The sequence below is a fragment of the Sorex fumeus genome, unplaced genomic scaffold, assembly GCF_029834395.1.
Source record: "Sorex fumeus unplaced genomic scaffold, SorFum_2.1 ptg000043l, whole genome shotgun sequence".
NCBI lineage: Eukaryota > Metazoa > Chordata > Mammalia > Eulipotyphla > Soricidae > Sorex > Sorex fumeus.
In genome coordinates this window covers 10,101,138-10,116,221 of record NW_026606100.1, presented here as the reverse complement: position 1 = coordinate 10,116,221, position 15,084 = coordinate 10,101,138, and the positions used below count along the sequence as shown (strand labels likewise).

At 43.1% G+C, this 15,084-nt stretch overlaps 1 protein-coding gene across 2 annotated transcripts in view; it reads right to left on the bottom strand.

The window, feature by feature from the left end:
• The window catches only part of PRKG1 (protein kinase cGMP-dependent 1), a 1,343,145-nt gene that overhangs the window by 1,244,256 nt on the left and 83,805 nt on the right, over positions 1-15,084 (bottom strand). Inside the window, exon 1 of one of the 2 annotated variants that reach the window (XM_056120586.1) lies at positions 5,130-5,440. The exons of the other annotated variant lie outside the window; for it this stretch is intronic. Within the exon in view, the coding sequence (XP_055976561.1) occupies positions 5,130-5,440 (311 nt within the window). Of the gene's footprint in view, positions 1-5,129; positions 5,441-15,084 lie in introns of those variants that run through there. 2 annotated transcript variants of the gene reach the window in all.

Here is a 15,084-nt window from a genome sequence, read left to right as displayed (position 1 = left end):
TGCTTTTAGTACGTGCTTATTTCTCAGATTGTCTTACAAGCTCCGAGCTGGGAAGGTTCAAGTCAAGGGGTCTGGAGTGCCAGCCACAAGCCCAGTTTCCTGGGACAGGCAGCAGCACCTATGGCAGAGATGGCAGAAAGAGCAGCAGCCTAGTGTTCAAATCTGGTTGCTAGGATACCATGGAGACCCTCTATTGCTAGGCAGACAGGGGAAAAAAATGTGTCCATATGCCTCGTAACCTGCAAACAGCAACAACAGAAACATTCTCTGCCTTCTTCTACCCTTTCCCACTAGGAATCCAAACCCAGTTCTTCTGAAAAAAACAGTGGGTGCCTGGAAATGTAGCCCAGTAGAGCAAGGAAGCTGGTCATTTATATTCTCAAGGAGTCTCTGGAGCTCTTATATTTAAAGACTTGTCGGTATTTTCATTATTAGCGTCCTGTTGGGGGCACACAAGTTGACTGTGCTTCAAAATATCCCAATGGGATTTCAGTAACCCAGTCTCATACATTTTTATAAAGGTTTCCACGACCTCAATTTTATTGCACAGGCTACCACATCAAATTAATGATCAAATTTAAATTGGAAAGTCTATTAGAATAATGTTAACTTGGAATGTAACTCTTCCAAAAATAAAAGAAACCAAGAAAGATTAATTTCAAAAACTTCAAGTTGAATTTTCTCTATGTCCATTTGCTTGGGTATGTGAGGAATCTGAAATACTATTCTGTGGCATAAAATTAGATTATGTTTTTAATGAGAACATTTTGAAGTGGGCGGAAAAACTAACTTGGTTTCTTTAAGAGTTTTAATTATCTGCCACTTGGTTAAATATAATGCTCTGACTTAGTTAGGCTGGTCTCTGTGCTGTGTTGGATGGTGCTGGTGGAGGGCTACGGTGTAGACGGATATTCCCCCAAGACTCAGAGCTTTATTTACAGGAATCAGATAGTTGTTGGTGTAAAACACATTCTCATTTCCAGCCCAAGATTGATTTTCTTCCATTCCCATTATGGAATTCTGGTAGAACTACCAGTTCCAAGTTGCTAGATGTGCCTCTGCTTTTGTCTCATGCCTATCCTAATGGCTATCCTCATTCAGTCCTTATCCTATTACAATTACCTAAATCCCCAAATCATTGTCATCCTTCAAATACTTCACTTAAAGAACTCTGCTTCCATAAGAGTTTCTGATACCATAATACAAAACGGGCTCGAGTCTAGTTAGTTTATGTGAACTGTTTTATTTATCTGTTTGATGGCTCTCCTTAATCCATTTTCTAGAATATGTGGGCACTATTGCTCTCCCTCTTCCTCTCTGTCTCTCTCTCTCTCTCTCTCTCTCTCTCTCTCTCTCTCTCTCTCTCAACTCCTTGATTATTGAACGAGGCCTATATCACCTCTAATGCCTTGTAACAGCTTAAACATGCCATACATGCCACAGAAATATGGATCTGACCTATAGGACACATTCTGAATTTAATCACTCCCTTTGAATAAGTCTGTTTTGGTGTGATGACATCTATGATGAAAATAGATTTTTAGAATTCTCTGAACTTTCTAAAGAATGTTAGGGAGAATTTATGGTAAACAGCCTTTCTGGACTTTCTATATTTCTCAAGATGTTCTAGTGTCAAGGTTTAAAAGATCACACAGAATCTTATCTAAATAAATGCCTCCATAAGGAAGAAAATATATTTCTTTTCACCTTCAGCTCTTCCAGGGTACTTCACAAGCAAAGTGAATCTTCACGACCAAACAACTCATCATTTGCTGAAATGTTTCACCTTTGGGGTGAAAGCAACAACTTAATCCTGTAAAACACTAACAAATTTTGAGAAATTCAAGTCTATACTTCCCGACTTCAATAACAGAACTCTGTGACTGGAAAAAGTGGGAAAGGTTTGAAAATATTTACAATTTGTTAAAGGTTCGGGATCAAAATACCAGAGCAGATGCAGTAAGCCCATCATAAGGTCTATTTTCAGTCATGAAGTATCATAAAAATAATTTACTCTAAAGGTCAGACGCATAGTGGATATATGTCTCTTTCCATCCATCTTTATCCACAAAGACCCATCTTACTTGAAAAAGACTTTCACACACAACCAATGATCAACTCTCATATAATGGATAGTTTTATATTTTTAAGGGTTTAGTTGTCCAAATTTAGCAATGCAATATAGATTTCACATTGCCTGACAATCATAACAGAAAGGGGGCTTATGAACAATTCCTATACAGATTGGAAAGGGACAAATAAAATTTCTCCTATACCTCATGGTTTTCAGTGAGAGTATCCTATAGGAGTTCTAGAATCTGACAGAGCCTTCTTTCTAGATCCCAGAGAAGTGGGAAAATCTCAAGCCATGATATTTGATGATTTAAGTTAATAAGCTAATTTACATTTTATGCTATTTTTCAAGCAGTCAAAAATTCCTTTAAAAATCAAGTTTTTTTAATTATAGTCCTCACAATGCAACCTCAGTAAGCCAAACAGTAAACTAATGATTTGTTTTCTTTATAGAATTGAACAGAAGATTTGTAGGATAGTTGACTACATCTAAGAAAAGAGAAAACTACCACGAACGTGAATTTGAAATCAACGTTAGATTATTAGATAGCCTCTTTCTAATTTGAACTTAGAGCCATTCTGTAAAAGTTAAAGAAAGACAAATTTAAGTTGCACTTAAGATGAAGATAAAGACATAAACACTTGTTGCCAGTAAGTCTGCATAATCGAATCATTTATAGTGAAATAAACTGAAATTCAAATAAGTCTTCTTTGACTTGGCAAGTTTCCCTAATTCTTTGTGGCACTATCTTGCACAATTATTCAAATGGCATGTCAGCATCATCATTTTGCATCCAACATACTTCTCTCTTTCTAAAAGGTACACTCAGCTGCTTAGACCAATTTTATTCTGTTTTCTTTATGTAACTGTGAAAAAAAGAACAGATGTTTTTCCAAAATTAAGCGTGGAAGATATTCTATAGTTTTCTTCAATACAATCTTAAGGATCACCAAAACCACTATGATGACACCTTATGAGCTGACTTCTTTAAAGTACAAGTTGTTAAATAAATGATAGAACGCACAGGATTGTTCAATAGCTGAAATGTTTAGTTTAACACAATGTTGTGATTTATTGGCCAAACTATGTTCTTTTCCATCATGGACTTCAAAAACATCTAGTTATTCTACATGTCAAGGACCAAAAGATTCTTAAAACTTACCACATTCTTCACTTCATTCCTTACTGCCTAGATTCCTTTACATCTTCTTTGATAGAATGTTTAACTGGAGTTATCAGCCAGCATGATCATGCTTCATTATAAAACCTATTAAAATGGTCTTTTTATAAAAGCAGCATTTGCAGTTATGCCAAAGTCCTGCAGATACTAAAATGAGATCCTATAGAAAGCGTTTTAAGCGCAGAGAGCTGTCTTTGAGTTATTTTTTCATTATGCAAAACTTGGCCCAGGAGAGATGGCCATGTACCTCGTTAGCTAAAACAGGCAAGCATGTCAGGACTGCAAATTAATTTAGCAGAGAATGTTGAAGTGGATTCAGATCAGTCAAGTTTCCTAGGCAGATCTCAGTTTACTAAAACTATCAGGACCACTCAGTGAGTGACCTCAGAATCTCAGAAATGTTTATCCTTATTGTCTGCTTCCCAGACTCGCAAAGAAGAAAACTCCTCCTTTAGCTAAACCTGTATGAGGAAGAGCCAACGGTCTGTGGGATCAAAGAGCCTGGATACAACTTTAAGTTTCCTGAGGGGACGGTAAGTACGAACTTAGAAACTCCCCCAATTCCAAGGAAGTAGCAATGGGAACAATCAAGCACAGTCTTACTCCTTGTGCTACTAATCCCTTGTGTTTATGAAGTAAAGGGTTCCAAGGGACACACGATTTTATGTAACCTGTATCATGCAGACACCGTGATGCAGTTAGGAGAGAATTCATTTGATCTCTATGCCACCATAACACACCCCTTGCCCTTACTCTTTATGAACTTCACACTCTTGCCACTTTACTATTCGAATCAAGTGGTGTGTGATGGTTACATCACTCCAGCACTCTGAGTTGAGTGGTGCCTGTTGTCAAGCTCTGTCCAATTTTCCCACCCCAGTTATGAAGCCCACTAAGAGCAGACCTGCATGGTCTTTTAGAGGCTAGAAAAATACGAGAGTGGCTGCCTCCGGAGCCGGGAGTGCGGCAAGCAATGTGATCGCATTATCAAGAAAGGTAAGTTTACTTTTCTGTGTGCGACCATGGAACTACGCATCCTTCTTGGGATGTGGAGGCACCACGTTAGTATTAGTGACAGTACGCAGGTTCCTTTGGGAAAATAAGCGATATCCTCCTTCAGATGTGATTTTTTTTCTAAAAAAAAAAAAAATCAACAGACTACGCTCCATTTGTGGATCGTAAATGTCATCCAATTCAGGAAACCGAAAGAATATGCATTCCCTTCTCTACGCCTATTTGCTTATTCTTTGGACACTTTGCTGATGACAGAACATCAGGTTTACGGGGTGCCAGTGTGAATCATCAGCGTGTAGAGAAAACCTGGAGAGCCCCAGGAGCCAGGAAAGTAAGGATGCGATCAGCCGCATTTCATTTCGAGCCTGGCGAGCCTGCATTTCGGGGCTCCCAGCTGGACAGGTCTGCAGGGCAGCGGGGGAAACTGGGGGTCTCGCGCCTCCTCTCGCACTCACACACCCGCGGTCGAGCTGCGCACACACACACACACACACATACACACACAAACACACACACACACACACACACACACACACACACACACCCGGGGCACGTTCGAACTCCAGGGGCAGCCGCCGCCGTGGGGACCGCTGTCTCTGCACGTAGGCGCGCCTGCTTTCGGCAGGTGGCTGGGCACCGGACAAAGGCACGAGGGCAGGCACGGGGCGCGGCGGGTCTGGGTCTGGGTCCGGCTCCGCGAAGCGTGCCCAGCGCGCAGGGGGCGCGCGCCCGCCCGCCTGCCCGCCAGCCAGCCCGAGAGGCGGCATCTCCGAGGGTGCAGGCAGACCGGCGGGGGCGGCGGCGACGCGGGACCCGCTTCCCACCGACGGGGCCACCCGCGCGGCGCGCACCCCGGCTTACTGTGGGCTCTTGGGGTAGAAGGGCAGGGTCACGTGGCTGAGGTCCTGCAGGTCGAAGGCCGTGGGCTCGGCGGAGATCGCCTGCCGCTTGGTGCGCGGCTCGCCCTGCAAGGGGCCGGCGCTCTGCTTCTGCGCCTGCTGCGTGGCCGGCCGGATCACCGAGCGGTACTTGTCCAGCTCGTTCTGCAGCTTCTGGATCAGTTCGTCCTTCTGGTCCAACTCCAGCTCCAGCTCGTCGATGAGCGCGTCCCTCTGCCGCAGCTCCTCGATCTTCTCCTGGAGCGCGTACTGCAGGTCCCGCAGGGTGCCCATGCTCCCGGGGGCCGCGCGGGCTCCGTCCCGCCGCCGCCGCGCGTCGCCTCGGGGCGTCCTCGCCGCCCGCGTCAACTTTCCCCGAAGTCGCCGCCCGCGGAGTGCGCCGGCTTCCCACCCGAGCCGCGAGCCGGGCCCGGCCTCTGAGCATGCCCAGAGCGCGGCCGAGTCCCCGAGTCCCCGAGTCCCCGAGTCCCCGAGCCGGCGGCGGCGCGCGCGGCGGAGCCGGGCGGGTCCGAGCGGCTGAGCGGCCGCGCGGGGGGCGCAGCGAGCCCGGGCACTGGCTCCGCGGGGCAGCGGCGACCGCGCCTGGCCACTCGCGCGCCGGGCCGAGGAAGCCGCCGCGCGCGCGGGGCGCTGATAAGCCCTCGGGGGCGCGCCGGGGGGCGGGCGGGGCGCGGCGGGGGCGCCGCGGCGGGGGCGGGGACGGGAGGCGGCGGCGGCGGGTGGGGGGGACCCCGCGAGCCGGGAGGCGGCCCGCAGCTCGGAGCCTAGCCGTCGAGAGCCGGGCGGGCCGGGCTGGCCCGGGGGCTCGCGCCCGACGTGCCGGCCCCGCGCCCCGCCGCCCCGCCCGGGCTCCGGCAGGGGGGAACTTGCCCCTCGGAGACGGGACGTGGCCTCTGGTGCCCCCCCTTGCCCTCCCCACTCCGGGGCTCCCGCCGACGGCTCCCCTTCTGCCCACCCCGAACTCGAGTTCACGAACTGTGCCTTTACACCAGGTCCCCCTTCCCCTTCTCCGTGTCGAAGACGGCTCGGCGTCTCCACTCGCCCTCCCAACTGAGCTCGTTTTCCCAATTGGTACCCGTGGGCCCCTGGCTCTGCTGCGCTTGCTGAACTGGGGACCCGGGAGGCGGGATGAGAGGAGAGCCCGGTCCTGCTCCCAAAAGTGCACCTGTAACTGAACCCTACCTTTCAAAACCGCCACTTCCCCGAGTTCAGCGGGTAGGGCAGTTTGCCTTGCATGGAGAGAGACCTGGGTTTGTTCCCAGCACCACTTAAGGTCCACCAGCTGAGTTATCCCAAAGTGCAGCGCCAGGAGTAAGCCCCTAGCAATTGGGGGATTATTTCAAGATGTGCCCCCCCAAAAAATTTTTTAATGCACTGCTGCCCTAACAACCACAGCACTAGCATTTTATTCTGCCATTTGAGTATCAAGACACACTTCTGGCACAAATATAAGAAAATCATACAGAGGAGGAAGGGGGGGGTGCATTAAACTGGACACTACCACCTACCTCTGTCCACTCAGTATGTCCCCAAATGATGAGTTAGTCAGCAACCCATCTGTCTGAGAACATTCAATATTTGTCTAAATCTTCACTAAATCAGCTAATTTTACAGCTTTTTTATTCACTCGCTTTAATTACTAATCTTGGGAATTCGGTGTTTGAATCCCTCGGGGCTCTGTTTGCCCATTCCTTAACACTAAAACAAAGTGGACAGAAAATAATATTAAACCTGAATTGTAAATTAGAATTATTCGCTATAATCTAAACTCGGTCAAGTAAACATATCAATTTCAAAAAGATCTCACTTTTGCTTTTGGATTCACTATTTTCTGTGGGGAGAAGGGGGATTATTGAGGGGAGGAGGAGTAATCTAATGGATAGGGAACTAGCTCTTTGATTTAAAGTGCACTTCTAAAATCAAAGGTGTTAAATGACAAAGCATATACAATCCCAGAGTCTTCCACACAGATTATAATTCTTTTTGTACAAATGACATAAATCACTTCATTAATCTGCTTTCCTGAACCCCTCCAGAATGCAATATGTAAAGTGGTAATTCCTTAAACTTCTTCATTTGTAATGAACTAAATATAAATAATTTACAAATACAAGCAGCAGTAAAGAACAGTTCTGATTTGTTGTTGTTTTAATTAAAATAAGCCAAGCAGGAATACAGTGGTTTCTTATAACTAACTCTATTCTAAAAGCACTTCTGTGACATTTTCGTTTCTCCCAGGCAAAAGGCCAAATTCTTATCTTATTTAACCTAAGGGAATTCTTTAATTCCATGGGGAAATGTTTAAAACTAAATTAATTTTTCCTATAGATCTATTATAAGAATCCTGAGAAAAAGAGTTTATGTTTAAAAATTTATCAAAAACAATAAGATGTGTTATTAGGCAGCTGCTACGCAGAGAGTTATGCTTTGGAGATTTTCATGAGGCTTAAATAGGGTTATTTGGTCTTTGACGAACCAAAGAAAATTCTTCCTGATTTGTAGAAATTCTATAGGTACGAGGGAAAAATAGAAACTAAATCATGCTTTCTTTTAATTAAAAAAATGTTTATTTATCTACAATGTTAAACAGTTTAACAATAGCTCACATCCTTCGGACCAACTGGAGCGATAGCACAGCGGTAGGGCGTTCGCCTTACAAGCGGCCAACATGGCTGCCCCGAGTTCAATTCCTCCGCCCCTCTCGGAGAGCCTGGCAAGCTACGGAGAGTATTCGATATGCCAGACACAGTAACAACAAAGTCTCCAATGGAGATGTTACTGGACCCGCTTGAGCAAATCGACGATCAATGGGAGGGCCTTTACCTTTTTTTTTACCTTTATTTATCTACACACTTCAAGGGCCAGAGAGAAAGTACAGCAAGAAGGGTGCTTGCATCAGATAACCCAGGTGCAATCCCTAGCATCACATAAAGTTCTGCAAAGTCCTGCCAGGAGTTATTTCTGAGCAAGGAGCCAGGAGTAAGCCCTGAGCGCTGCTGAGTGTAACCCAAATCCAAAAATAAATAAAATACTTCAAAAATACTAATATTAGGGGCTGGAGAGATAGCACAGCAGGTAGGGCGTTTGCCTTGCACATGGCCGACCCGGGTTCGATTCCCAGCATCCCATATGGTCCCCTGAGCACCACCAGGAGTAACTCCTGAGTGCAGAGCCAGGAGTAACCCCTGTGCATCGCCAGGTGTGACCCAAAAAGCAAATCAATTAATCAATAAAAAAATTTTAAAAATAAATACTAATATTAAACTCATTTTAAACAAAAATGCTATTTTACATTGAATGTGTAAAGAGTTTCACTATTCATGCTATATCTATATACATTCATGCTATATCTGTAGACTAAAATGGTTTAGCTACATTTTCATTTTCCATGGAACTCCTATGATACAAATTATATTCCATTATGAATTTTCTTTAACACTTTTACATTACACTTGGTGACAATTGACAATTTTATATAGAAGGCAATCAAGATTCTACAACAATATTTTCTGTCACTGTCACTGTCCTCCCCTTGTTCATCAATTCGCTCCAGCGGGCCCAGTAACGTCTCTATTGTGACACTTGTTACTGTGTTTGGCATATCGAACACATAGCTTGCCAGGCTTTGCCGTGCGGGCGAGATACTCTCGGTAACTTGCCGGGCTCTCTGAGAGGGGTGGAGGAATCGAACTCGGGTCGGGCCATGTTGGCTGCGTGCAAGGCAAACGCCCTACCCACTGTGCTATTGCTCCAGCCCAACAATATTTTAATAGACAAATTTTGCCAACTGAGCATTCCTATATGTTACATAGCAAACTTCAGTAACCAAATTATAAGATCGAAGATCAGCTACAAGTCTACTTTCTGCTCAATAGAAAGTGGCCACTGCAATCCAAAATAGAGTGAAACAAAATGACAAACACCAACTTTCCACCATTGCCTGCACTGGGATTAGGTCTTAATGCTATATGCTCTTGTTATAAATTTAAATGAACCGAATAGTATAAGCTTATTGTTATATATTTATTGTTGTATATATTTAAATGAACCTAATTTAGGACAGTGTTTCTCAAGTAGGGGCCAAATGGACACTAAGGGCCAGGATATTCCAAGAAAGCCAAGACAGCCACTAAATGAAAAATCATGTAAGTGGGAGGCCATGACAATTAGACTAGAGAGTCAAAAGATAAAGCAGGTAGGCCCCCACAGGGAAGAAGGTCAAAAGGTGGCCAAACTCCACAAAACACTGAGGAAAAACACTCTAGAATTCCACAGTCAATTAACAACCAGCTTTTCCATTTGTCATCACTTTAGTAAAAGCAAAATGACGGGAACAAACTATGGTATTCTGATGCCTTCATATTTGCATTTAATACTCAGGGTTGAGGGTAAATATTATCATGCCTTCCTTAATGGAATTCCAGAATCACTTGATGAGGTGTTCAATAATGCATCTTTATGATAATGATTATGTTAAAAAAAGTCAGAAGAATTTATCATCCTTTAGCAAAAATCTAATTAGTCTTCAATAAACTGTAATGATTTTGTCATCCAATTGTCCATTTTAGTGATACTACATTCTTTTTTGAAGAATCCTGAACTTGAGATTTCTATGGCCATTGGCATATATGTATATGTATCCTAAGTTAAAAACAAAGCCAAAAATTCTTAAGCATTTTATATATATGTGTGTGTGTGTGTGTGTGTGTGTGTGTGTGTGTGTGTGTATAAAGACTTTTAGGTTATAAAAACCACCTAAAAGTAACATTTAACAATCTGGCTTGTTGTAATCAAGATAACAATAAGGATAAGGTCATTGAACTATTAATGTTTAATAGGCAGTATTTATATAATTCTAAAAATTTAACGTTTGCGTTCATTTAGATTTAAAAAAAATGCAGATACAGAGTCACCCACCTAATGAATGACAAAGCTTGGGTTCAAATCCAGACTTTGTACATTTCAATACTTTCACTCTGGTTTAGAGAATTGACCCTGTTTTAGTACTTCAGTGAATGGGACATCCTCATTTTAAAACTAAAGTTCTTGATACCCCTTTGTCCTGGGCAAACTGAGTTGGTTAGTCACTCTCTTAAAGTTAGAGATACTAAGCTTCTTTCTAATAAATGTTTTCACATTTTGTTTTCAAAGTTATTGACACTTCGGATGGGGGGATGGGGGGTGGGAGGGATACTGGGATCCGTGGTACTGGGAAATGATCACTGGTGGAGGGATGGGTATTTGATCAATGTATAATTGAAAGCCAAGCACAAAAATTTGTAAGTCTACAACTGTACCTCATGGTGTCTCACTAATAAAAATTAAAATAAAAGCAAAAAAAAAAAACTTATTGACACAAAGGTAGAACCAAGGGAAGTATCATCGTCTTATCTATTATTTTAGACATAAACCCATTTACATGTGTTTTATGTGACTATTTTAGAAACAGTTAATCCCATTTGAATATATAATAATATACGCAGGAATTATTTTGTGTACTATTAATAAGATGAGTGACGAAACAGAACTTCAGTTTCAATTTGATTATCTTTTTTTTTCTTTTTGGGTCACACCCGGCGATGCACAGGGATTATTCCTGGCTCATGCACTCAGGAATTACTCCTGGCGATGCTCGGGGGACCATATGGGATGCTGGGAATCGATCCTGGGTGGACTGCATGCAAGGCAAATGCCCTACCTGCCGTGCTATCGCTCCAGCCCCAGTTTCAATTTGATTATCTTACAAAAATTCAAGTTCATTTGATTGTTTGTAATGAAAATCCATAATTTGCTCAATGTGGCATCTTATAGATATAACACAGCAATTCAACTACCTACCATTTCATTAAATTCCATAGAATATGAATATTCTTATGCCTACGTTTGGGAAATAAATTTGGCCATCATGAACATATACTTGCTTAATATAAATTAAAATGCTAATAGTTGGGCTGTTTTGAAGTCACACCACTGTGAATTGGTCTGCCTGGGGAAGAAAAGTACAAACCATTAATGATGAAAAACTTACTATAGAGACTTGGAAAGTAATAGTGCACTGTCCCATAACTGCTAATGTACTCAAGGTTTAATACTGAATTAGTGCCATACCCAATATTAGTTGAAATGAATTCTTATATTCTAGAGCTCAAGATTAAGTAAGTTATTATTCAGCCTCAGCTTAAACCAGAACTCATGAAAATCTATGTTCTAACAAAAAAAAACATGTCTTGCTTCTCCTTCATAAGCTACTCATTCTAATAAAGTAAAGTAAAGGCCCTCCCGTTGATCGTCGATTTGCTCGAGCGGGCCCAGTAACGTCTCCATTGGAGACTTTGTTGTTACTGTGTCTGGCATATCGAATACTCTCGGTAGCTTGCCGGGCTCTCCGAGAGGGGCGGAGGAATCGAACTCGGGTCGGCCATGTTGGCTGCGTGCAAGGCAGACTCCCTACCCGCTGTGCTATCGCTCCAGCCTATGACCAGGAGAAACAAAAGGTTTTCTTTAAAGAATATTAGGTTTAGGGTAATTTTAATAAGTGGAATGATTTTAAATGCATAACATGAAATTTCAAAATGTTCTACATGCAAGCATTATTTTACTGCATCTTAAGTACAGTAAATATATGCATGATAATGTATCCTTACAATATACCCAATATGAAATTAATGGCAATTTCTGTTATTTTTTGGATTTATTAAATGTTTTTAATTTCCTAAATTTATACATAAATATTTTCTACAAAATATTAAAAAATATTTTTTCCCTTTATTTTTTTTTATTTTTTTTTTACAGTTGTAGATTTACAATTTTTTGTGCTTGGGTTTCGATTATACAATGATCAGATACCCATCCCTCCACCAGTGCCCATTTTCCACCACCATGGATAATATCCCCCCACCCCCATACCCCCATCCCCCCCTGTCTCTGTGGCAGGGCAATCCCCTGTGTTCTCTCTCTTCTTTTGGGTGTTGTGGTCTGCAAAAGAGGCATTGAGTGGCAAACATGTTCAGTCCACAGTCTACTTTCGACATGCATCTCCCCTCCTGGGATGATCCTCCAAACATCCTTTATTTGGTGCTCCCTTCTCTATCTGAGCTGCCCTTTCCTCTAGGATACCCGGCTGGCCTCTAAGTTATGGAGTAATCCTCCTGGTGCTGATCTCAGCTATTCTTGGGTATTAATCTCATACTTTGTTACTTTATATCCCCCAGATGAATGCAATCTTTCTATGTCTATCCCTCTCTTTCTGACTAATTTCGCTTAGCATGATACTTTCCATATTGTACCATTTGTATGTAAATTTCATGATGAAGTAACTGATATTTTTGAGTTGATTCTAAACACAGTAATTTTTTGAAAAATATTTTTCACAGTAATTTTTTGACAATATATAGCACAGCGGGTAGGGCGTTTGCCTTGGACGCAGCCAACATGGCCGACCCGAGTTCGATTCCTCCGCCCCTCTCGGAGAGCCCGGCAAGCTCCCGAGAGTATTGGATATGCCAGACACAGTAACAACAAAGTCTCCAATGGAGACGTTACTGGGCCCTCTCGAGCAAATCGATGATCAACGGGAGGGCCTTTACCATATTTGATAGTATTGACTTATATGAGAATAACTCTAGAACCAATGAGTTTTGCTGTTTGTTTTACTGAAGATGGCATTTAACAGTTGATACAATTGGCCATTTTGCTCCTGCATGTTTTGTAGTTAAAATTTCAATGAAATAGTCCTCTCTGGAAAGAAAGATGGCGGCCGCATGGGAGCCTGGTGGAGAGCAGGTCTGAGCCGGGGGTGGGGGCACGATGAATACCTCATGGGACGGGGGGCACTCCGGCCGTCCTTCACGCCCGACCGAGGTCACCAGTTGCCCCCCACAAGCGGCTCTCCAGCAAGGCCACGGCCCCAGAAGCACAAGGACTTAATACAGAAATCCAGCAGCTTGGAGCAGAAAAGCGAATGGAGTATGCATTAATCCGCACCATCTTGCCTGCCCAGAGGGGAAAGGGTGTTGCTCCCTTCCGCCCTCTCCTCTCTGGAAAGAAAGATGGTGGCCGCATGGGAGCCTGGTGGAGAGCAGGTCTGAGCCAGGGGTGGGGGCGCGATGGATACCTCATGGGACGGGGGGGGGGGGGCGGGGGGGGCGCTTCGGCCCATCCCTCACGCCCGACCGAGGTCACCAGTTGCCCCCCACGAGCGGCTCTCCAGCACGGCCACAGCCCTAGAAGCACAGAGACCAATCTCTTAATTATCTGACTCTCAGTAGAAATACTTGCAGGGTTAATAAATAAAATAGCAGAAATCCAAAACCGCGCGGCCGCTATTGCAGCTGCGCATCATCATTTAATTCTTGAACCCAGCTGTAGAAAGCAGATCATTTCACAATGCTTTTTCAGCATGGCTGAGTTTGGCGGGGGGCGGGGGGGGGGGGTAAAGTCTAAATAATAATGGTGCAACTTTTATCAAAACAATGAAGCTAGTCAAAGTAGACAGAGTGTTAACTAGAATTCATCTACCCCACAGACATTGGGGGGAGGTTGGGCGGGGGGTCTATTGGGGTTCTTCGTGGTGAAAAATAAGTATTGGTAAAGGGAATGTGATTGATATTTGCATGACTGAGACCTAAACTTGAAAGCTCTGTAATTTTTCCCACAGCGATTCAATAAATAAATAAATTAAAAAAAATTTCAATGAAATAAAACCACATTTTGTCACTGAACATGTAATATTAATAAGTCAAGAAAGTACTGAAGATATAATAAACATAATGAAATATAATTTCAAGTTAATTGACTATCAGTAAACTAAAGGGATAAATTAGGCAAGAGAAAAACCTAAAACATTTATTTGTTTGTGCTATAAGGTTATCTGAGATTTGGAAGTAGAAGTAACCAGCAAGGGGAAAAAAATCACAGTAGGGAAACAGTAGTATTCACTCCCATCAACTTAATGGACATTATTACCTAAATTCAAATAAAAGAACCTCTTTATATTGTGACTTTTATATAAACTTCTAACTGTGTGTTAGAAATCCAGCAATCAAGTAGGAAAACGAAAGAGCAGGCTGATAGAACAAATGGATAGCAATCTCAGGCCAAGATGCAGTGCCTGATGCTTGTGAAAGCATTACTCTTGTAACAAGGAGAAAGCCTCAGCCTGGGGCTCCTAAGATGCAGGTATGTGCTGATTTGCTGTGTTTAGAATCAACTCAAGAATATCAGTTACTTCATCATGAAATTTACATACAAGTGGTACTACATGGAAAGTATCGTGTTAAGCGAAATGACTCAGAAAGAAAGGGATAGACATAGAAAGATTGCATTCATCTGGGGAACATAAAGTAACAAAATAGGAGACTAACACCCAAGAATGGCCGAGATTAGTACCAGGAATTTTGCCCCATGGCTTGGAGGCCAACCACACATGCTAGGGGAAAGGGGAGCTCAGATAGAGAAGGGAACACCAAATAAAGGTATTGGGAGGATCCTCCCAGGATGGGAGAAGCATGCTGAAAGTAGACTATAGACCAAACATGATTGTCACCCATTGTCTCTTTTGCAAACCACAACACCCAATAAGAGAGAGAGAACAAAAGGGAATGCCCTGCCACAGAGGCATGGTGGGATGGGGGGGCGGGGAGGGATACTGGGATTCGTGGTGGCGGGATGGGTATCTGATCATTGTATAATTGAAACCCAAGCACAAAAATTTGTAAGTCTACAACTGTACCTCATGATGTCTCACTAATAAAAATATAAAAAACAAACAAACAAAAGAATATCAGTTACTTTGTCCAGTGTACATTTTTAGAAAACATTCAATAATCTCTTCATGGTTCAGACTATAATTGTTAAAGTTCACTTTTCAGAGCACAGGCATTTACCTACTTGGTAAAGATACTTTAAATATTGATGGT